This window comes from Cervus canadensis, chromosome 30 (genome assembly GCF_019320065.1).
Source record: "Cervus canadensis isolate Bull #8, Minnesota chromosome 30, ASM1932006v1, whole genome shotgun sequence".
Lineage (NCBI taxonomy): Eukaryota > Metazoa > Chordata > Mammalia > Artiodactyla > Cervidae > Cervus > Cervus canadensis.
The window spans coordinates 24,012,580-24,037,339 of record NC_057415.1 but is presented as its reverse complement, the minus strand read 5'-3'; the positions used below and the strand labels follow the sequence as shown (position 1 = coordinate 24,037,339).

The 24,760-nt window shown below is 43.1% G+C and overlaps 1 protein-coding gene across 7 annotated transcripts; it reads left to right on the top strand.

The window, feature by feature from the left end:
- The first annotated feature begins 243 nt into the window (after positions 1 to 243).
- Positions 244 to 24,376, top strand: PGAP4 (post-GPI attachment to proteins GalNAc transferase 4). 7 transcript variants are annotated; one of them, XM_043453693.1, is made up of 3 exons: positions 244 to 467; positions 9,933 to 9,984; positions 17,162 to 24,376. In XM_043453693.1, exon 3 carries the CDS (start codon positions 17,239 to 17,241, stop codon positions 18,448 to 18,450), a length of 1,212 nt encoding a protein of 403 aa, XP_043309628.1. In that variant the 5' UTR covers positions 244 to 467; positions 9,933 to 9,984; positions 17,162 to 17,238; the 3' UTR covers positions 18,451 to 24,376. The 7 variants fall into 7 exon arrangements, 4 of the variants coding, with proteins under 4 accessions (XP_043309628.1, XP_043309629.1, XP_043309627.1 ...); XM_043453694.1 differs by having other exon boundaries at positions 244 to 858; XR_006266691.1 differs by lacking the exon at positions 9,933 to 9,984 and having other exon boundaries at positions 246 to 467; positions 17,162 to 18,844; positions 23,452 to 24,376.
- Positions 24,377 to 24,760: the final 384 nt, after the last annotated feature.

Below are 24,760 nucleotides of genomic sequence, written 5' to 3'. Positions count from 1 at the left end.
AACGGGGGTACGGTGGGGATTAGGGGTGGAAGCGGTGTCCGCTATTATTTTTATTATTGGCGAAAACAAATCTGCCGCAGAGAACACGTTTAATGGCCAGCTGGGACTGTGAACCATGCAGATACTTAATCCTTCCAGCATTTCAACCTCCTTTGCGCGGAGCCTGCTTTTCCCTTTCTGCCCATCAGTTGGCGCCTTTTGCCGTCCTTTTTTCCCCAAGCTGGCTTTTGGGGGCTGCGGTCGCTCCCCTGCTCGCAGGTCACATGGCCTGCCAGAGCGAGGGGACCGCGCCAGAGCTGCGCCGTGGGAGGTGAGGCTTCCGCGCGCGTCCAAGTCCTGCGGCGCCCGCTCCTCCGAGGCCTCAAGGTCCGGCGATGGCTCCTCCGTGGTCATGAGCCAGACAGCCTAGGAGACTTCGGCAGTGGCCGTCAGCGTGCTCAGAGAACCGAGCAAACCGCCCTCACCCGGTAGGTTCCCGCTGCGAACGATCTGCTCTGCCCTTTGGCATCATGACCAGAGCGGCCACCCGGGAGATGTCTCTAGAGCGAGGGAAAATGGATTAGGGTTGCTGCAGCCGGCGCGCGGAGAGCAGTTGCCGGGGCTGGCGAGCCTGGGAGGGCCTGTGCCCCCGGCGGTGCGCTTTGGCGGGCTGGCTTCACTGCGGCCCCGCTCGTGGGGTCGGCTGCTTCCTGCGGGAGGAATGTGGAGACCCCAGAAGGGCGTCCCCTGCACGGCCTGGGCCGGCATCCGCGCAGGGATGACTAAGTGTCGCAGCAAGAACACCTCCCTACCCCTCGCCTGTTTCCTCGGCGCCGCTAGGCCGACGGAAAGGCGGGAGCCGGGCATGGACGAGTCCAGGTAAGACTCCGCTGCTTGCCTAGCCTGACTGGGCCCAGCACCCTAAGGGTGGATCGCCTAATGGCCGCCCGCTCGCGGCTATGTCTGCCCGGCGCCTCGGGCCAGCCCAGAGCACGGACACACGCTCTGCTGCGGCGGTGGGTTTCTGCAGGCGACCTTGCAGCCGCGAGACCGAGGAAGGTCAACGGGGCAGAGGAAGGCGTCCTTCCCAGCTCCGGGAAAGACAGGACGCCCGGGAGGCAACGCCGTGACTTAGACTTAGTTTTCTCCTACGGGTAGGGAAACAGACCGGAGCGCCGCGGGGACTGCCCAAGGTCGGTGGCAGACGCTAAATCCGAGACTCTGGTCCTCCGCTGCCATTCTCTTTCCTTGAGGGGTCGTTAGGACCACCACGGCTCGCCTCGCCCTTTTCCTCGTCTCTGTGTGCGGGCGTTGCCAGTTGCCGCACTGCGCCCGCAGTATCCAGGGCGAGAACTGGAGCGTGGGTGTGACCCCGCCAGCCCCTGCTTGTCTGCCGTTCTCCCTGGAGGTGAAGGGACACAAGGGCGGATCCAGTGATGATCTCACTATGCGGACCATTAGCAAAAACCTGCAGGTGTGTGTGTGTGCGCGCGCACGCGTGCGCGCATTTCCCCTAGAGAACTAAACCTTCTAAGGGGAAATTGGCTTTTAGGAATGCATTTCTAGAGTCCCCGGCACCAGATATTTTAGGTGAGAAGATAAAACCATGTTTGTTTAACGTTATTAAAATTAGAATTTTTTAAAAGGATAAGCTTATTACAAAACATTCAAGAAATAGAAAAATGTAAAGAAGAAAATAAAAACTTAAAACTTCATCTCCTAGATTGTTGTTTTCCAAGGTATCTTAAATATTTCTCTGCATGCACACATTTAAACCAGTAACATGGGCAAAAAAAACTTATTTCAATTAGTTTGTCTGATTACCCAGAGGTAATCAGCTTTTTCCTCTCTGTATTGGCGTTTTGCATTTGTGTGAGTGAATTGACTATTTTATTACCTCTTTCAGTCAGAGTATCTTTCTGTTCATGATTTTTTAAGTGCTTGTTATATATTACACATTTAAGTACTGATAGTAATTCTGTCATCTGTGTTGCAGTCTTTTGCCTAATTTTTTAAGATTTATTTTTAATTAAAAGATAATTACAATATTGTGTTGGCTTCTGCTGTATATCAACATATTTTTTTTGTTTTTTTTTGTTTTTTTTTTGTCAGCTTTTCATCTTCGGCCGTTCAGTTCTATTCTTTTCTTTATGGTTTCTGCTTGAGAGTCTTGCTGAGAAAGGCCTTTCCTAACTCGAGTTTGTATAAATATTCACCTATATTTTCTTCAGGTACTTTTAAGCTTTTGTTGAAAAAATTTAATGTGTCATTTATTCTAATTTAAGATGTAAAGTAGAGAGCCAATTACTTTTTGTAAATGTAGCCAGTTGCTGCAAAGCTAAGTTCATTTTTTATGCCTGATTTAGACTGCTACAATTATGGTATATTAAATTATTATATATTTATGTCTGTAGATTTTTGCATGTGTCTATCAGTGTATTTCAGTGCCAGGGCCTTGTTATTTTAATTACTGAAGTTTTATAACAAATTTAATATCTTTTTTATTACCCAGTATCATCCACCTGGCTTTTTAAAAAATCAGTTTTATTAAGATATAGTTTGTGTGCATGCTCCATTGCTCAGTTGTGTCCAGCTCTTTTCAACTCTATGGACTGTAGCCCACCAGTCTCCTTTGTTCATGGAATTTCCCAGGCAAGAATACTGGAGTGGGTTGCCATTTCTTCCTCCAGGGCATCTTCCCAACCCAGGCGTCAAATTCAAGTCTCCTGCATCTCCTGCATTGTCAGAATTCTTTACCACCTAGCCACATGGGAAGCCCCACACTTTGGTCAAATTATCCATCCTGTCCCTGCTCCACCAAAAGAAACAAATAATCTTTGGATTCCTATTGGATCTTTGATAATTGGGGTCCAGAGGGTAGGTCCCCTGAGTGGCACTTTCACTACCCCAGTGCCTGGTACAAGACTCAGTATTGGTTGAATTAAACTTTAAACTATGATCATAAAAGTAATGCATGTGCTTTCAGAAGGGTAGAAAGCAAGAGAGGAATCCTCCATCCCTCATACCTTCATCTCGTCTTCACTAAATTATACACTAGATTAAAAATAAAATGATCATACCATGTACCCTTTTCTACAATTTGCACTGATATAGTTTACATTTTTCAATTAGATACTTTCAAACTGCTTGGTTCTATACAATGAATTACCATAAACTGGGTGGCTTAAGCAGAAGAACATTCATGTCCCACAGTTCTGGAGTCTGAAGTCTGAGTTAGGGTGCCAGCATAGTTGGGTTCTGATAAGTGGCCCTCTTCCTGGTTTATGGATGGCTGCCTTCCTGATTTGTACTCACTGGCAGAGGAGAGAGAGCGAGCAAGCTGTCTTCTGTCTCTTCTAATAAGGGCACTAGTCCCAGCAAAAAAGTCCCATGGGCATGACCTTAACATCTCCTAAAGACCCCATCTCCAAACATCATCACATCGGGTATTCAGATTTTGATTATGAATTTGGGGATGGGGGACACAAACATTCAGTCCACAGCAGAGATTTAGGTAAGGCTTTTTAAATGTCAGTAGATTTAAACCCTTCTTTTTCTTTTTAATGTGTCCGTATCATCCCCATGTGTAATTGTCTAACCATTGTTCCCTGTTGTTGGCCATTTCCTTTCCCTGTAGTTTGTCTAGCCTTCCCTGTAGTTTGTCTAGCCATCTTGATGCCCTGCCCTCCATCTATTCCTCTCCCCCCTTTCTCCCTCTCTTTCTTACTTTCAAGCAAAATTGCTGTGAACATTCCTTGTCTATGTTTGGTAGCATGTGTTGGCATTTCTGCAGAGTAGATTGCTAGAAGTAGAATTTCTATGTCAAAAGACATGCAGATATAAAATTTTTGTAGATACCATCCAAACTTTCTCTCGAAAGGTCACACCAATTTATATAAAAGTGCCCGTTTACTGTACTGGCTCACTCTCTCGAAGAAAATTGAATTGATGTTATCTTAAATGTAGAGATTGATTTTGGAGCAAGAGACCTCCATCTCCTCTTTTATTAGTGAGGGTTCTCAGCAGGGAAGATGTTATTTTTATCCATTTATTAGACTTTTACAGTGTCCTTCAGTGGGATTTTATAGAAGTGTATATTCTACATATTTTTTAAGTTTATTCTAGATATTTTTGGTTTCTTTTTTTTTCCATTTTGACAGATGTTTTATCCCATTGATTAGTAATTGCCTGATTATATGAAAGCAATCATATATATATATATCATATATCATATATATATATGCTTCCCTGGTAGCTCAGATGGTAAAGACTCTGCCTGCAATGCTGGAGACCTGGGTTTGATCCCTGAGTTGGGAAGATCCCCTGAATCAAGAAATGGCAACTCACTCCAGTATTCTTGCCTGGAAAATTCCATGGACAGAAAAGCCTGGTGGGCTACAGTCCGTGGGGTCACAGAGTCAGACATGACTGAGTGAACACACACACAGATCATAGCATATATTATTTTTGCACACTAATTCTGCTACCAAACACATTCTGAAAGTCTGTACCATTTCTAATCATCTCCCAGTTGATTTTCTTGGCTTTCCAATCTATGCAGAGACAATATTACATAATGTTTGAGAACATGAGTTCTGGAAACAGTCTGCTTGCTTTTCAAGTTTTGCCACCTATTTAAAGCTTTGCTAACCTTGGGTACAAGTTAATTGTGCCTTAATTTCTTTCAGATATAAAATGGATTTAATAATAGTACTTCTCATAGGCTTCTTATGAGGATAGCGATGCTTGAAACAGTGCCCATAAGAAGTGCTTAGCAAGCATTTCCAAGTAAGTTGATCTCTGCACATTATATGACCAGACTCTTTGCTACTCCCAATTTTATATCTTAGGAATTAAGGCCTATAGAAGTCACTTATTTGCTTAACAAACAATAAACCTTTTCTGTGCAAAGAATCCTGTTCTGGGTCTGTGAAGGATATCAAAGATAAATCAAACTGAGTCTACTAATAGGGGTTTATAAGTCCCACTAGGTTGTAAATCACAGGCCATGAATCAAGCCATGCAAGACAGCATGCACCATATAAAAAACATAAGCTTTGAAATTTTTCCTGTGTTTGAATTCCCTGCTTTCACCATGGTAGCATGTTTTTTCCATTTAAATGAGATTAGTTCTATTAATGTTTGAGAGTTGCTCTTTGGTCAGAAGAAATATACGTAAGTCTAGTCCAGAACTTGGATACGTAGTAGGAGCTTAACTGTTGTTGTTTAGTCGCTGAGTCGTGTCCGACTCTTTGTGACCCCGTGGGCTGTAGCCCACCAGGTTCCTCTATGAGATTTCCCAGGCCTTTTGTGGGTTGCCATTTCCTTTACCAGGGGATCTTCCCAACCCAGGAATTGAACCCTCATCTCCTGCCTTAGGAGGTGGATTCCTTATCGCTAAGCCGCCAGGGAAGCCCAGGAACTTAATAAGTGGCAGCTATAAATAGATGCAGTTTAAAGTAGAAGGGGACAAATGAATATTCTGGAATGAAAGTTCATGTAAAGAACCCTAGAACTTGAAGAAAAAAAGAAATTATTTCTGTTTGGGTGTGACCTGAAACAAATAGATTGCCATTTATTTCTCCAGCAAAGATGGGTTTATTTATGATCAGCAGAGAACTGCAATTCAGGATCTACAATCATGGTGAGTCATGTGCAAGTTTCTGCACATCAAGAAAAGGCAAGTGTTTTTATGGAGGGGGAAAAGAATGTTGGAAGGCAATAGTAAACTAAGAGCCCATGACTTTTTGTTGGCTGAGTCCTTGCCAGGAAAGAAGGGAAGTCTTTCTTCTTCCTGGTGACTCTCTGCTGTCATTCTAGGACCTGAGAGCTCCCCTTTCTGGTCCTCAAGCTCTATTTAATTGAGTTTTCTATTTATTAAATTTTTTTTTTTACACCTCCCCCTTTTGATGAAGATCTGTTTCCAAAAGCATTGCTGATCAAGTGTCAGATTTTCTACTTTCAGAGGCATTTTGTTCTTCAATGTAAGGAAAGACCTTTTCCAGGTATTATGTCTCATGTTGGAGGGAATAGATTAGGAGTCTAATTATTAAGGTCACAATTATTGTTAAGTGAGTAACAATGAGGGGTAGGAGGGAGAACGCTCAGGCACTTTTCATTTAAAGTTCATGTGTTATCAATATCATAGACATTAGGGATTTCCCTGGTGGTCCAGCAGTTAAGAACCACCTTCCAATGCAGGAGGTGTGGATGTGATCCCTGGTCAGGGAACTAAGATCCCACATGCCATGGGGCAACTAAGCCCACACATCACAACTAGAGAGAAGCCCTCCCACTGCAACAAAAAAATCCCTCAAGCCAACAACTGAGGCTGGATGCAGCCAAAAATAAGTAAATGAAACTAACAATATATATTTTTTTAAAAAGGATCATTGACATTAGAGATCATTTGAAGTGTTGTGTCATTATCAATGATTTGGTGACAAACATCCAACAGGACTGGTCCAGATATCTTAAGAAAGGTGTCTCATCAGATGTCATCTGCTTCAATTCCAAGAAATCTTTACTTTCAGGTCAATAGATGATGTACAGATACGGTTAGGGTTTTATGCTCTCTTTAGGTGTGTCACAGGTATCCAAGAGTCTATTCCTTGGAGTTTGGCAGCACAAGGACCTGATAGGGACATTTCCAGTGAGACTGAGGAGTATTTCTGGAGGTGACTTTTTCACTAGATGAAACCTCCAGATTGTAAGATGTGATGCTTAAGGTTTTCATCTCCCAAGAGTGTGCGGTGAAAACGTTGCTCTACCACACATTGATATTTTTAATAGAAGCAATTAGGCCTCTGCAGTTTTGGAGTATCTCTCCTTTTATCAGTTGTGGGTCAAAAGAAGCAAGAGCCGAGTTCATTGGGTGCCCTGTGACTGTCTCAGTGTAAGAGCTTTTGAGTTCTTAGAGAAGTGGATCTGAGACTTAGAAAGACTGACAACAATGCTTTTGGCCATTTGTTGGAGGGCCTCACCAGATTTTCTAATTGAGCCATACAGATATTAGTTTGAGGAAACCAGAGGATTGAGTGTGGTAAGCACAGTGAAAGTGTGAAACTGGCCAAACATTGCAGACTTGTCAAAGTACCTGACCAGTGAAATAGCTTCCTCAGTCACTGAGGTTCAGGACGAGTTCCCTAGGGAGGAATAATCTTTTCCAAAAGGACGTTAGTCACAGAAGAGGCAGCCGCCTGTCTTCAAGGGAAGGCTTCCCATCAGTTCAAAAAATATACAGACCATATCTGAAACATATTTATATCCATGAAATAGAGCAAGTTGTATGAAATTATCGGACAGACCTCCGGTCATCCTTAAGCAGTTTAAAGTGTCCTGGAACATTACGAACAGACTTCCCCAGGTTGTACTTCAGCAAGTGGAACAGTGAGGAGTAGGCACTTTTTGTAGCTTAGTTAATGTTTCCCCACCAATAACTGATTTGTGAATGTTACCGTTTTGTCAGTAGACCTATGGTTTAATGCATGTACAGTAATGAGGATTAGAAATTTTAGTGACTCTGGTAGGATTGGTTTATTCTTTGGTCTGAACCAGAGGGATAACAGTGCTGTTTATTACTTAGAGGTCCTGGATAAACCTCCGTCCTAGACCTAATTGCTTCTAACAGGTCAGATAGAAACATTAGAAGAACTAGTACAAGGGATAATGAGGACTTGAGACTCGTAATCTTCTATTATGGGCTTCTTTACTTAAAAGGTATTGATTAATGCTAGGAAGAGGGTTTTGAGGGATCTATCTGAATTGTGATGGGAGGTGTGCTGTAAATTTTGCCAGTGTCAGCTGGAGATTTTGTCCATAGGAGGATGGTAGCTGATTCAACAGGACAAATGATCCCTGTTTTCAGAATATGTTTTAGGATTGTCAGAGCTGAGACAATTAAAAGACGTCAAAGGTCATTTAATTTAGATGATTGGTTACTTTGATGACTACTGTCAAATTCTAGAATTATTTTCCCTTTTTGGGATAAAGAAATTCTGGTATGATACTTCTCTAAGAAGTCTCAATCTAATAAATGGATGAGGGCAGAGGGACAAAGGAGAACAGAATGTGTACCTCTCAAAGGGCCTAAACCAAAGGGAATAGGTTCAGAGATGAAAAGTTCTTGTTGGTTGTTAGAGATTCCACTATTTGAAGTTTCAGTACTCCAAGGCAGACACTGCTTTATATTAGTGGGCTAATATTAGCCCTTTATATACATATATATATTTACAATAAATATATAATAAGTATATTATATATCTCATATATATATATATATTAGCACTTTATATTGAGCACTAAGAGTGTGGCCCCAGTGTCCATTAAAATTGGAAGAGATTCACCCCCAACTGGAGAAATGTTTCTTCAAATCATTTAAAAGGGAGGACTGGGGAAAACCTTTAGTCTCTCAGAACCCCATTACTGAGAATTCAGAGGACACTAGAAAGACTGGTAAACTGGTGGAAGGTGCCGAGAGTGCTTAAAAATCTGTTGTTATTGTGGTTCAGTCACTAAGTTGTGTCTGACTCTTTGCTACCTGATGGACTATAGTCTCCTGGAGTTGCTCAAATTCATGTCCACTGATTGAGTCAGTGATGCTATCTAACCATCTCATCTTCTGCTGCCCCCTTCTCCTTTTGCCTTCAGTCTTTCCCAGAATCAGAGTCTTTTCCAGTTAGTCAGCTCTTTGCATCAGGTGTCCAAAGTACTGAAGCTTCAGCTTCAGCAATAGTCCTTCCAATGTATATTCAGGGTTGATTTCCTCTAGGATTGACTCGTTTAATCTCCTTGCAGTCCAAGGGACTCTCAAGAGTCTTCTCCAGCACCACAGTTTGAAAGCATCAATTCTTTGATGCTCCTCACATCTGTACATGACTACTGGAAAAACCATAGCTTTGACTATATGGACCTTTGTCTGCAAAGTGAAATCTCTGCTTTTTAATCCACTATCTAGGTTGGTCATAGCTTCCCTTCCAAGGAGTAAGTGTCTTCTAATTTCATGGCTCCCCAGTGATTTTGGAGTCCAAGGAAAATCTGTCACTGCTTCCACTTTTTCTCCATCTATTTACTATGAAGTGATGGGACCAAATGCCATGATCTTAGTTTTTTGAATGTTGAATTTCAAGCCAACTTCTTCATTCTCCTCTCTCAACTCTCATCAAGAGCCTCTGTAGTTCCTCTTCACTTTCTGGCATTAGAATGGTATCATCTGCATACCTGAGGTTGTTGATATTTCTCCTGGCAATCTTGATTCCAGCTTGTGATTCATCCAGCCTGGCATTTTGCATGATTGTACTCTACATAGAAGTTAAATAAGTAGGATGACAATATAGAGCCTTGATGTACTCCTTTCCCCATTTTGAACCAGTCAGTAGTTCCATGTCCAGTTCTAACTGTTGCTTCTTGACCCACATACAGGTTTGTCAGGAGATAGGTAAGGTGGCCTGGCACTCCCATCTCTTTAAGAATTTTCCATTGTTTGTTTGTGAGCTACACAGTCAAAGGCTTTACTGTAGTCAATGAAGCAGAAGTAGGCATTGTTCTGGAACTCTTTTGCCTTCTCCATGATCCAGTGAATATTGACAGTTTGATCTCTGGTTCCTCTGTCTCTTCGCAAACCAGTTTGTACATCTAGAAGTTCTTGGTTCATTTACTGCTGAATCCTAGCTTGAAGGATTTTGAATATAACCTTGCTAGCATGTGAAATGAGTACAGTTGTATGGTAGTTTCAACATCTTTGGCATTGCCCTTTTTTGGCATTGCCCTTCTTTGGGATTGGAACAAAAACTGACCTTTTCCAGTCCTGTGGCCACTGCTGAGTTTTCCAAATTTGCTGACATATTGAGTGCAACACTTTAACAGAATCATCTTTTAGGATTTGAAATAGCTTAGCTGGAATTCCATCACTTACACTGGGTTTTGGTTGTTTTTTTTTTTTTTTTTTTTTGTAGTAATGCTCCCAAAGGCCCACTTGACTTCACACTTCAGGATGTCCAGCCCTAGGTGAGTGACCACACCATCTTGGTTATCCAGGTCATGAAGACCTTTCTTGTATAGTTCTTTGTATTCTTGCCACCTCTTCTTAATCTCTTCTGCTTCTGTTAAATCCTTACCATCTCTGTCCTTTATTGTGCCCATCCTTGCATGAAATGTTCCCTTGATATCTCCAGTTTTCTTGAAGAGATCTCTAGTCTTTCCTATTCTATTGTTTTCCTCTATTTCTTTGCATTGTTCCTTTCAGAAGGCCATCTTATCTCTCATTACTATTCTCTGGAACTCTGCATTCAGTTGGCTATATCTTTCCGTTTCTCCCTTGCCTTCCTGTTCTCCTCTTTCCTCAGCTATTTATAAAGCTTTCTCAGACAACCACTTTGCCTTCTTGCATTTCTTTTTCTTTGGGATGGTTTTGGTCACTGCCTCCTGTGCAATGTTGTGAGCCTCCGTCAGTAGTTCTTCAGGCACTCTGTCTGTCAGATCTAATCCCTTGAATCTATTTGAAATGTCTACTGCATAATCATCAGAAATTTTATTTAGGTCATACCTGAATGGCTTAGTGGTTTTCCCTACTTTCCTCAGTTTAAGTGCGAACTTTGCAATAAGGAACTCATGATCTGAGCCACAGTCAGCTCCAGGTTTTGTTTTTACTGCATAGAGTTTCTCCATATTTGGCTGCAAAAAGCATCAGTAATCTGATTTCTTTTGGTATTGACCATCTGGTGATGTTCATGTGTAGAGTCGTCTCTTGTGTTGTTGGAAAAGAGTGTTTACTATGACCAGCATGTTCTCTTGACAAAACTGTTAGCTTTTGCCCTGCTTCATTTTGTACTCCAAAGTCAAACTTGCCTGTTACTCAAGGTATCTCTTGACTTCCTACTTTTGCATTCCAATCTCCTGTGATTGAAAGGACATCTTTTTTTTTGGTATTAGGTCTAGGTCTTGTGTGGAGAAGGAAATGGCAACCCACTCCAGTATTCTTGCCTAGAGAATCCTGTGGACCGAGGAGCCTGGTGGGCTGCTGTCCATAGGGTTGCATAGAGTTGGACACGGCTGAAGCGACTTAGCATGCATGTATGCATTGGAGAAGGAAATGGCAACCCACTCCAGTATTCTTGCCTGGAGAATCCCAGGGATGGAGGAGCCTGGTGGGTTGCCATCTATGGGGTCGCACAGGATCAGACACAACTGAAGCAACTTAACAGCAACAGCAGCGAGGTCTTAGAGGTCTTCATAAAACTGTTCAACTTCAGCTGCTTCAGCACCAGTGGTTGGGGCATAGACTTGGATTACTGTGGTATTGAATGGTTTTGCCTTGGAAACGAATCAAGATTATTCTGTTGTTTTTGAGATTGCACCCAAATACTGCATTTTGGACTCTCTCGATGGCTATGAAGGCTACTCCAATTCTTCTAAGGATTCTTGCCCACAGGAGTAGATACAATGGTCATCTGAATTAATTTTGCCCATTCCCATCCATTTTTGTTCCCTGATTCCTAAGATGTCGATGTTCATTCTTGCCATCTCCTGTTTGACCACTTCCAATTTACCTTGATTCATGGACCTAACATTCCAGGTTCCTATGCAATATTATTCTTTACAGCATCAGACTTTACTTTCTCCACCAGACACATCCACAACTGAGCATCGTTTCCACTTTGGCCCAGTCACTTCATTCTTACTGGAGCTTTTAGCAACTGCCCTCCGCTCTTCCCCAGTAGCATATGGGACTCCTTCCCAACTGGGGGGATTATCTTCTGGTGTCATATCTGTTTACCTTTTCATACAGTCCGTGGGGTTCTCCAGGTAAGAATACTGGAAAGTGAAAGTCACTCAGTTGTGTCGAACTCTTTGCAACCCCGTGGACTGTAGCCCACTAGGCACCTCCTCTCCAGGTAAGAATTCTCCAGGCAAGAATATTGGAGTGGGCTGTCATTTCCTCTCCAGGGGATCTTCCTGATTCAGGGGTCAAACCCAGGTCTCCAGCATTGCAGGCAGGTTCTTTACCGTCTGAGCCATCAGAGAAGCCCCAAGAATACTGAAGTGGGCTGTTATTTCCTCCTCCCGTGGACCGTGTTTTGTCAGAACTCTTCACTGTGACCTGTCTGACTTGGGTGGCCCTACACAGCATGGCTCATTGAGTTATGCAAGCCCCTTCGCCCTGACAAGGCTGTGATCCATGAAGGAAACTTAAATTTGTAACAGTCTTCTTTCTGATGTCCTGGCTCTGCAACACGCCACACACTCAGGGAGTAGCTTGTAGAGTGCTCAGGAAACCCTCACCGGGGAGGCTGGGAGCTGAGCGTGTTCTTGCCTTTTCTCTCAGCGCTGAGACCTGGGGTTCAGGATGGGGAGTGCTCACATACCCATTAAGAACTGCTGCTTTCTTTGCTGTTCCTGTTGGTCTGATGGATGCGTGCCCCGTTGGTCTTCCGAGCTAGGTGTTTCGGGGCCTGTCCATCAGGTGGGGAGCCTTGAAAGTTGGAGCTCTGTGTATGTGGTCCAAATCTTTCACTCAGGGACCAGCTGGTTGTTGTGGGTGTGTTAGTCCCAATTGACTGGCACTGTGCCAGGTTGGGATTGATGGTAAGAGCTTGTTTTGACGTGGGTATTTTCTCATTTGCCTGATGTGTAGGAGTCACTCAGCCAGGTTCTGGATTTCTCTTAGAAGGAATTTCTCCTTGTGCAGCTGTACATTCAATATGTCCACGGGAAGAGGAAAGATCAGGAGCATTAAATGTTGTCATCTTTGTCTCTCCCTGAGTTTGCTTCTTTTAATGGGTAGCTGTATCCCATTCTTTGGAGGTACCATAGTTTGACTCACTCAATTGATGGGTGCTTGGCAATATTCTACTCTTCTAAATGGTGCTACAAGTCATTCCTCACACTTGAGGATATATATTAAGGAAAGAATGCTAGAAATTGAATTGCTGAGCTTTAGGGTGTCTTGTTGCGTGTGTGCATGCAAAGTTGCTTTAGTCATGTCTAACTCTTTGCAGCCTATGGACCATAGTCTGCCAGGTTTCTCTGTCCATGGGATTCTCCAGGCAAGAATACTGGAGTGGGTTGCCGTGCCCTCCTCCAGGGCATCTTCCCGACCCAGGGATCGAACCCATATCCCTTATGTCTCCTGCATTGGCAGGCAGGTTCTTTAGCACTAGTGCCACCTAGGAGGCCCCAGTGTGTCTTATTAGATAGTTCTAAATTAATTCTACAGAAGTTGTGCCAATTTACAACTCCCATTTTGCTAACGCAAACCACATGAGTACCTATATAGTAGGTCCTATAAACATAGGACCTACTCCTCTAAACAGCTCATCTAGGAGACTGTGTTACAGAATGAGAAAATGCTATCTATATGAAGAGGCAGGGAAAGGTGTGGGGATTAGAATGTACTAGGGTAAGGGAGCTGAGTGAGCAAAGGCCAGGAGATGGGCAAGAGCTTAGCACAGTTGATGTTCTGAAAGATCAGCATATCTAGAGCTGCCTTGCTCACTGGCTATATGTGGCTATTAAGCACTTAAATGTGGCTCATGTTGAATTGAGATATGCTGTGAATATAAAATACACACTGAATTTCAAAGACTTAGTATGGAAAAAAGAATATAGAATACCTCATTTGTAATTTTTTATATTGGTCTCATGTTGAAATCATAATTTTGATGTGTTGTGTTAAAATACATTATTAAAATGAATTTCATCTGTTTAGTTTTGCTTTTTTATTGTGGCTGCTAGAAAAATTTTAACTACATATATGGCTTACAGTATATTTCCACTGGACAGTCGTAGCCTAGAGCATAGGGTTGGTAAGCTATGAGTTGCAGGCCAGATTTGGTCTACAGCCTGTTTTGATGTGACTGGAGTGCTAAAAATAGTTTTTACATTTTTTTCAAAGAGTTAAAAAAAGAAATAATGTAAGGGGAATACGCGACCGTGTGTGAGCCACAAAGTCTAAAATACTTACTCTCTAGCCTTTATTAGTCTAGAACATACAAAGAGGGCAGTAGAACAAGATATCAAGGGAGGGCAGGGTCCAGATCATAAAGGGCCTTTTGAATCACAATAAGATGTTTAGATCTTATTAAAAGAGCAGTAGAAATATAAGAATGGTTTTAAGCAGGAGCATGACATGATCAGATTCATATTCTTAAATGATAATTGTCTCTGTGTATGTGCACATGTACTCCTTGAATATTCTACCCTGGGACTTATTTGGACTAAAGAGTGTCACTTTCTTATTTTACCAAAAACTTACTGGAAGAGGGTGTTGAAGGAGGTTGGATGGCAGTTTTACACCAAACCCTGAGCTCTGCATTGTCATCATAATTGCACTGTCATCTTAGCACTTAATATGTGCCTGGCATTTTCTGACCTGCATGTCTTATCTCATTGACTGCATTTTGTTCCTTCTTTAAGTGGTTACAGCTCCCTTAGCAAGGTAGAACAGTATGAACAGGAAACCACCTCAATGACTCCATTCCCAAGACCAACTAAGGCTTTGGTCCTTGGCTTCCGCTGGTAGTGATGTGGAACTGGTTGAGGCCGTGGGGATGTGCAACCATGTGACTGAACAGATCACAGGGAGATGCTACCAATCTGCAGTACTTTGGAAGTCCACATCCCAGCAAGGACTGCACACTACTCACACCTCTCCCTGCATATTTCCCTCTTTAATAGGGATCTGGAGAGCCCTGTCCAGGTCCTTACTAGTACTGGGATAGTCTGTTTCACCTCTGAGGCCCCACAATATAATCTGCGTCTGTTGCTGAAATGAGACTTGTCTCTCTACTTCCTTGAATTACTATGTCATCATACCATAGAGAGAGGTTTGGTATTTTACATAACTCTAATGGGCAGGGTGGGCTTCCCAGGTGGTTCAGAGGTAAAGAATCCACCTGCCAATGCAGGAGATGCAGGTGTGATCCCTGTGTTGGGAAGATCCCCTGGAGGAGGAAATGGCAACCCATTCCAATATTCTTGCCTGGAGAATTCCATGAACAGAGGAGCCTGGTGGGCTACAGTCCATAGGCTCACAGAGTCAGTCATGACTGAGTGAGAGTGTGTGTGTGTGTGTGTGTGTGTGTGCATCACACACACACACAATGGGCAGGGTAGGCTAACCACTGTAATAAGTCAAAAAATCATTAGTGGCTAGATACAACAGTTTGTGTATGACTGACAACACGTCCCACTCTAGGTTGGATGGGTGCTGGGAGGTGAGCAGTAGGAGAGACCTCAGTTCTATGCAGTCATTCAAGGACCCAGGCTCACGCCAGCTAGTGGCTCCTCCCTCCTCTAGATCCACAGGCTGTCCAGCTAGCAGGTGGAGAAAGAGAAAGTCAAGACGGCACAACTGCTCTCAGTTACCGTGGCCTGGAAGTCATGCCTGTCACGTTGCTCACATTTTACTGGCAAGCCTGAGTCACATGACCCCACCTGAAGATGGTGGGCTAGGAAATGTGATCTCTCTGTGTGCCCACGGAGGGGGAAATGTATGAGAGTCCTAGAGACTGCACCACAGCTACCTCATATGGTACCTGGGCAGTTCTTTAAGATAACTCCCAAGCTAGGCCATTTTCTTCCCAATATGTGCAAACTTTATTATACTTCTCAGGTAAGAGATTTGCCTTTATTCTATTAGACACCATTTAATTTTACACTGACCTTACTGGTGTCATACTGGCTTTGTCCTTTTAGTTCTGTTTTTGGGTGCAAGTCTATTTTCCTTTGGATTTTAGACCTTCTTACTCCTATTACTAAGTTTGTATGTACAGTCTGTGCATGTGTGTGTGTATCTCACACACACACACACACACATATATATAGGCTTTCCGAGTGGCTCAGCAGTGATGAAGCCATCTGCAATGTAGGAGTTGCAGGTTCCATTCCTGAGTTGGGAAGATCCCCTGGAGGAGGGCACAGCAGCTGACTCCAGTATTCTTGCTTGGTGAACCCCATGGACAGAGGAACCTGACAAGCCACAGTCCGTGGGGTCACAAAGAGTCAGACGCAACTGAAGTGACTGAGCACACACATGTGTATATACATACATGAACACAGGCTGTGCTGGACAGCATGTAGGATCTTAGTTCAACCACAGGTTGAACCTGTTCCCCTTGCCGTGGAAGCACAGAGTCTTAACCTCTGGACCACCAGGGAAATCCCCATATGGATATATTTTAATGGCATTTTTACTCTGTATTATTTTGCTCTGTAACACACTTAATCTTCACAGTAACCCTATGAGATGGGTATTATTATTACCTCCACTTTAGAGGTGGAGAGATGTGGAGAGTTGAAGTGACCTTTTACCAAGCAAAGTGACTGAGCTATTTTCACTCCAGCGCATGCCTGACCTCAGGCCTGAACTCTGAGAGAAGACCTCCTGCTACATTCCTTTCTGGACCAGGCTGGACCAACTTTTTCATCTTCCTCTCTGCCTCCCCTTTCCCTACCTCACAAAAAGCTGCCCATACATCTTCCTTCAGATATTTCCTCCCGTTTCAAAGTCTGGGGCTCTAGAGTTCATATGTAGGGAGATCCTGTCTCTGACTGGTTCCCATGGTAGTTTTATAAAACATAAAATGGAAGACCAATCAGGATTAAGTTAATATGAAATTTTGAGTTTAGTTACATAAAGTTAGAGAAAAAAGGAATGGAAAATGTCGATAAAGACATTTCAGGGAATCCTAAATAGTCCCTTTCTTGTTTGGGACATACAAAAGAAGACAGAGTTTTTAGAAATTACTATGTACAGTCAGTCAACAAGTACTTGCAGTGTATTTACCTTGGAACTTACTCTAAATGTGTTTTTCCTTTGGGTCAAGCCTTGCTATTTTTGTGTCGGTTGGAAGAACCTGTGTCTGTGTAGCTGTTGAATTGAAATAACGATTTTACTAGCCTCTCTGGTGATTTTTCTGGCACACTATTTTTCTGACACTTAACTAAGTGTCTGTAGGTGTGGGGACTTGGTTGAATGCACCAAGGTTTCATTACTCATAGAAATGATCAAAGAACCCCAGAGATCACTAACAGATACACCCTCAGAAGAGAGTATGGGAGAAAACCCTTGGGTCTCTAGCAGCAACACAGACTAGAATAAGAATTTCTGGTTTGATATGTGCTGAGTTCCATCCCTGGATTTTTTTTCAAGCCCTGTACCGTTCTTTGCTTCTTCCCTCTTTAGGTTTGACTTGCAGTGATTTTGGCCTGCGGTCCAGGATGGTTTGTTCTTGGGACCAGACCTGACCAGAAGTCGACCTCATGAGCATGTCAACCTCTCCAGCGGCCATGCTCCTCCGGAGGCTGAGGCGGCTCTCTTGGGGCAGCACTGCTGTCCAGCTCTTCATCTTAACAGTGGTGACCTTCGGTCTGCTGGCCCCGCTGGCCTGTCACCGGCTTCTGCACTCTTACTTCTACCTGCGCCACTGGCATCTGAACCAAATGAGCCAAGAGTTCCTACAGCAAAGCTTGAAAGAAGGTGAAGCCGCCCTGCACTACTTTGAGGAGCTGCCCTCTGCCAATGGCTCGGTGCCCATTGTCTGGCAGGCCACGCCGCGGCCCTGGCTGGTCATCACCATCATCACTGTGGACAGGCAGCCTGGCTTCCACTACGTCCTGCAGGTGGTATCCCAGTTCCACCGGCTCCTTCAGCAGTGTGGCCCCCAATGCGAGGGGCACCAGCTCTTCCTGTGCAACGTGGAGCGGAGCGTGAGCCACTTTGATGCCAAGCTGCTGTCCAAGTACGTCCCCGTGGCCAACCGCTATGAGGGCACCGAGGACGACTATGGCGACGACCCTTCCACCAACTCGTTTGAGAAAGAGAAGCAGGACTACGTCTATTGTCTGGAATCCTCCCTGCAGACCTACAACCCAGACTACGTCCTGATGGTGGAAGATGATGCCGTCCCAGAGGAGCAGATCTTCCCAGTCCTGGAGCACCTTCTGCGGGCTCGCTTCTCCGAGCCGCACCTCCGAGATGCCCTCTATCTGAAGCTCTATCACCCCGAGAGGCTCCAGCACTACATCAACCCGGAGCCCATGCGGATCCTGGAGTGGGTCGGTGTTGGCATGCTGCTGGGGCCCTTACTGACCTGGATGTACACGCGGTTTGCCAGCCGCCCGGGCTTTAGCTGGCCCGTCATGCTCTTCTTCTCCGTGTACAGCATGGGGCTGGTGGAGCTGGTGGGCCGGCACTACTTCCTGGAGCTGCGGCGGCTGAGCCCTTCACTGTACAGCGTGGTCCCCGCTTCGCAGTGTTGCACGCCCGCGATGCTCTTCCCTGCCCCCGCGGCCCGCCGGACCCTCACCTACCTGTCCCAGGTTTACTGCCACAAGGGCTTCGGCAAGGACATGGCACTGTACTCACTGCTGAGGGCCAAGGGGGAACGGGCCTACGTGGTGGAGCCCAATCTCGTGAAACACATCGGACTCTTCTCCAGCCTTCGGTACAACTTTCACCCCAGTCTGCTCTAGCCTGCCAAGAAATGCCTTTCTGAAACTGGCCACTTCTTGGAGATTCAACTGTTGAGCTCTTTATTTGGACCTGGTTGCTTGCAGATATTTCATTGTTTTCAGGTTGCCAGGGATATAGGCACTGGGATGGCCGAGATTAAATACAAGTCAAGAACGTGTGCTTGGGTAACCCTCAGGCAGAGGCAAGCTGTTCACTGTGGGCCCAGACCTCTCGCCCTCCACACAGCCACATTGCCTCATGCAGTCTGACCCACTCAATGATGGACATTTAAATGCCACTTATATTCTCCTGTTTTTCGTTCTGCTTCGTGACAGAGTTTGTGACTGCCAAAATTATTGTGCACAGTGGTTCAACTGGTTTAGGATTTTGAAGGTAGAATATGAATGATGAAAGGTGAGATTCTCTTATAGTGACTTCTTTCTCACTGGGAATAAGAATGGATATATATTTAGGATATATATCCCAAGAGGCAGGACCATGTTGATAGATTCTATTTGTTTCCTTGCTATGACATAATAAAAGCTGCATAGTGCCTGGCATCTTGGAGGCAGATGAGCTGGCTACTGTTACCTGGCATTTTCTTTTCCACACATCTGTATTGCACTGATAATCAATTTTGATTGTGAGAACTTTAAGGCACAGCAAGATCTGAAAGCACCTTCTGGATCATCAAGTCAGATTGCTTATGTTTAGTTTTCAATTTAATGTTGAAGATTTCTATCGTATTCTGATTCTTTGAAAGTTGGACATTGCAGAATGATGTAGAATGGGTGAGCTCTTTACTAATAGCATATCCTTTTCCCCAACTTTGCTGGCTAATCATTCACTCTCATTCTTTTTCTTCTATAGCATGATGTTACAGAAGAAAAAGTAGGGACTGAAGTCAGAAGACCTGAATTTTTATATCAAATCTCTGTCATGTCCTAGTGGTGTGAACTTGGGCAAGTTATAAACACTCTGAGCCTCAGGTTTCTCACCTGTAAAATGGGGACAGTGATATCTACCCTTTTAAGTTGCCTTGGGGATTAAATGACAGAATATGTGTAAAACACTCGCAAGTGCTTATCTCATAAAGGGCATTTGGTGACTATTAGCTCTTTTCTCTCCTATAATAAGCATATAAAACTCAAGTGTATTTTGGATAAAGGTATTAGTGATATTTAAAGTGTGAGATGGGGTATAGGGCTGACACCTAGGGAGCAGCTGTTCCTGACCAAACACTACTAGAATAAAGGTTGACTTTTCCTTGTGACTTTCGAAGGATATACAGCTCAGTTTCATCTAGCCCCACCTCCAGCCAAGCCCAAAATAAGAATTGTTCATTCAAACTGAAAATGATCTAAGACTCCAGTTGAGCCTATTCCAAGACTAGCATCTGAAAATTACTTTTCTCAAAAGTTACAAATAAATGTCGTTTGACAATACTTAGCAAGCCAGTGGCCAGAGTCCTTATGGCGGTGGGTGATTACATTAGAGTTCAAGCAGCTCTCTGCTGTGTTTCAGGGCCACGTCTTCTGTTTGCTTTAAGTTTTCACAGTGAGCTACTGTCTTGGAATCTGCTTGAGAACATCAAGGGAGTAACAGGGCTTCATCACCACACTTTACAGATGAACGAAGAGGCCCAGAGATGTTAAAGGACTTCTTCAGTTTCACACAGCTGAACAGCAGCAGAGAGGACTGGAATGTAGTAGCTTTTCTGACTTCAAGCCCCTGTACTTTTTTCTCAACCACATTCATTTTATAAATATCTATGTAGTCAAATTCTCTTTTGTGAAATCTGTAACCTGGATGAAATAGTGTCTCTGTAAGCTAAGATGGTAAAAATTCACTGTGGTGTTGGTCTTGGGGAACAAACAGGTGCCTGTGTGTGTTGTGTTGTTATAGTGAGCTGTTATGTATCCTCCAGGAATGTCCAAAGTGACCAGAGCTGCTAGGTGACTTAATGAGATGCTCAGATTCCACCGTTTCATCCCTCCAACCCCACCCCAGTAACAGGTTCAGCCTCATGTCTGAGAACAGAACCACCCCCAACCTAGAACTAATTTGAGTTTGTTGCATTAATGATTAGATCTCCTCGTGGAAAGTTTGTGTCCAATGATAGAACATTTAAGCTAGCTAATCCCTAGATCAGAATCTTTGCTGGTTTTCATTTCTGCTCTTTCTAATTCCATTGTCTACTGCACACAGACATCCCTTCCTGTGACTCCTTCCTTCTTGATGGCTGAGGTTATCTTTGTCTTGTCTTATTTTCCTACCTACACACTAAGACATCTTCCCACATTGATCTTAACTAGAATCTGCCATCCTTGGACATTTTCTGCAGAAGTAACAATCCTACCCACTTTTATTCCTACCTACTTTCTAGATCACCCTTCCTTTTGTCTCTCATTCCTAGAGTCCAAATTGTGTACGTTGTCTTGGATTAGGACTGCTGACAGCTTTACACCAAAGCTGAGGTCTCTCATTTAATCCTAAGCACGGGGCTAGGGAGAAACTAAAGTCCCCTGCCAGTATCAGTGGACATAATTAACCAGAAGGGTGAAGGTATCTAATAGTCCTGCATACTTTTCAGAATTTAAATTATTGTCAGATCTAAGAAGCTCCCTATTGTGACTGAGCGTATTTGCATAGACTTATCAGTTCAAATAAATGAACCATTTCACTGAGGCATTCTAAGAAGCCTTGGTTTTCTCTCATTTCTATAGCTGGATTTTTCTGATATGGTGAATAGTATCAAAACCACCCACACACTCACACTGTTGTGGAGTCCTAAGGTAGCCATTCAAAAGTATGGGCTGGAAAAAAAAAAAGTATGGGCTGTTTGCCTAACAATTCATAACTGATTTTCTTATATTTCTTAAATGGAAACATTTGAATTGTGTGTGTGTGTTTTTCTACTGTCATAATTTTTAAAAAGTGAGAATACTACAGTGCAACTAGAGAATACAAGTAGGATGAATATAATGATAGGATTAATTTAATTTACCTTGGATACAGTCCTCATTTGAGGGAATTTATTTAACTGGTAACTTAATTTGTGTAAAGAGACATTCTAACTGGATTTGATTATTGTGGGATTTTTATATATACGATGATGCATTTTGAATTACGGTGACATGATACAAAATTGGGTAATTTTAAAGTCACACGAACCATTTGGATATTTTTATCCTGACCACATGAATTTGCTGAGAAATGTTCATTAACTGACACTGTCTTTTTTAGGTTGGATTTTGTTTGAAATACCTTTGGGACTATGTCAAAGATGATTGGAGATGTAATTTTAAAGTACTTAATATAACTGCAATGGAGATGTGCTGTGGCTTCCAGTAGTTGGATTACAGCATTGTTGTGAGTCATCGATCTGCAATGAATGTGGAATTCTGCTTTAAAATTTAACAGATTTTCTTTTTTTTTTTTTCTTCCCTAAAAAACCTGTTGATTCTGTATTAGGGTGTAGCTGATTAAAAATGTTGTGATAGTTTCAGATGAATAGGGAAGGTATTCAGGCATACATATGTATGTATCCATTCTCTCCCAAACTCCCTTCCCATCCAGGCTAGCCCATAACATTGAGCAGAATTCCCTGTGCTATACAGTAGGTCCTTGTTGGTTATCCATTCTAAATATAGCAGTGTGTACATGATCATCCCAAACTCCCTAACTATTCCTTCCCCCTATCCTTCCCCCCATGGCAACCATAAAAAAAATTAACAAATTTTCATGATCTTTTCCCTGATGACCTATGCAGAAACATAAATGAGTGATTTTTTTTTTAAGTATTATGTTAACAAATAGGGGGTAAAACCAGATGAAAATCCAAAGGCATATGATTAATTTACCAAAAAGAAGGACAGATGGCATACTTATGTAGGAACAGGGTAGCTCAGAGAGATGGGTGAAGTAGACAGGAGGTCGAGTGAAGCAGAGGCTCTCACATCTGTCACCTGCTGTGTGTCCCAGACTCCTTTATGTAGTAAGTCCTCTATGTCTGCCTCACTGTCATGAAGTGTTTATAGGGCTAGCCTATGGAGAATACAAAGGGACAAAATAATGGATAGTGTTCTGGATAAATAATTCATCCCTTTGCTAGGACCCGGCTTCCTATCACACTTAGAATAAAATACAAACCCCTACATTACCTTCCAGGTCAGATGTGACCTGTCCCTGCAAAACTTCCATCCTCTTTCTCCAAGCTATAGTCACACCTGCTCTCTTTCACTTCCTTGGACTTGTTACATTGGTTCTTACCACAAAGGGAATTTGCACTGCCATTCTGTCTATCTGGAATGCTTTTCTCTTAGCCGAATCTTTCCTGTATACAGATCTCAATTAAAATTTAAACCCTCCTCCCCCAACAGACTTTTCATCCCATCTAAAGCATTCTTATCCCTTCCCAATTCCCAGGTCCTCTATCGCTTTATGCAGTTTGATTCCCTTCAAAGCTCTTGTTGTTTCCTGAAATTTATTATTTTGCCTTTTTCCCCCCTCCATTCTCCCCACCCCGCTACAGAATATAAGTGCCACAATATCAGGAGTCTTCTAGGTTTCATTCATTGCTCTATCCCTTGAACCTAGAACAATACCTGACACATAGTAGGAAGTGAATGAGAGAGAGAAATTGGGGTAGTGGGGGAAGGAAGAAAGGAAGGAAGGGAAGAAAAGAGGAAAGGGATCCACAGTGGAGATGCATACAGAAAAGAAGAATACTGAAAGGAAGAGAAATGGGACTAGGGAAGAAAATTAGGGAGGAGCAAAGAGGATCCAGGTATTGAGGATTGTTGTAATGTACAGTTTTGACTCCTGAAAAAATTTTCTACTTGCATTCCAGGCAAAGAGAATGGCGAATGCAAAAAGGAACTTTCTATACCACCACATAGCTACTTTTCCCTTTGTTATTAGAGTTTTGGCTTCAGTGTGTGTGTTGGGGGTTGTGTGTGTTTGTGGGGGGTTCCTCCCTACGTGTTATTCTTAGGGGAGGGATGGGTTTTCTCTTTCAGGTTTCAACTGCTGCATCTTCCTGGTATTACCAATGGGAATCATCTAGACATGCACACCACCCATGGTGGCTCTCCAACGTATTCTAGGACTTATAGGCAAGAGGCTGGAAAGAGAATGAAGGAAAGATCACCACCTGGTGCCAATGAACTCTTCAAGTTCTTTCAGTAAGTGGCGAGATGGTTTAAGTCTTACCACTTAGTTCTGCATGATAGGGGTGGGCTTTGGCAAAGCATTATATGACTTAACACAAACCAAGAATAGAGAGGTAAACTTTCCCTAGAGGCTGGATAGGAGGAGCAGGAAACTTTAAGGATCATTTTTTTCTGGTACACAACATGGGTGTTTTTTATGTTCTGTTGGTGTAGCTTTGTTTAAATGTGAACAAGTTGAGTCCTCTGCAAAATTCGTGCACTGGCAACATGTTAGACAAAGAATTTTGTCTAACCCCTATTTGCTTTTATCCACAAAAAAATGTAAACCCTGGCATTGTTGTGACTGGGAGACCTGAAACAGAAGTCAACAAGTGTGTGTAGATTTCTTTCTAGCAACATGTTTGGACAGTTACTCTTGTCCTTTACCAAACCCCTGTCCAGCCGCAATACATACACAACCAGAAGACATAAGCAACAAAACCAGCTTGGCTTCTGTCTAGCTCCCCCTCCAGAGAGGTTTGTGATAAAGGAGCGGTAGGATTACATCTTCTTCCTGTAACATACACATGGAATGCTTTCCCTCTTTTGAACAAGAAAAGGAAATAGCAACCATATTTTAAAAGATACTAAACAATGGTATGTATCTTCACATTCAAAATTGTATTTCATCTATTATTATATAAGGAGCTACGCCAAACATATTAATCATAAGTTAATCTAAATTTAGCTGTTTATCCCCAACTTAATAAATGCTTAAATCATATTAGCAGTATTCAGTTGACTCAAGCTTTTTTTCTTTTTCAGTCTAGCTGAACTATTAGCATAAATGCCCCAATCTGCAGAAACACAGTCGTGAATCTGAAAGAGAAAAGGCTTTGAAGAGGTTAGAATCATGTTTGTTTGTTTTTTTCAGATGCCTGTTCAGTTCAATTCAGTCACTCAATTGTGTCCAACTCTTTGCAATCCCATGGACTGCAGCACACCAGGCTTCCCTGTCCATCACCAACTCCCGGAGCCTACTCAAACTCATGTCCATCAAGTTGGTGGTGCCATCCAACCATCTCATCCACTGTCGTCCCCTTCTCTCTCCTTCAATCATTCCCAGCATCAGTGTCTTTTCCAGTGAGTTGGTTCTTTGCATCAAATGGTCAAAGTA

Coding starts and splice junctions, on each gene's coding strand:
- PGAP4 (XM_043453693.1), top strand. CDS start 17,239: ATGAGCATGTCAACCTCTCCAGCGGCCATGCTCCTCCGGAGGCTGAGG.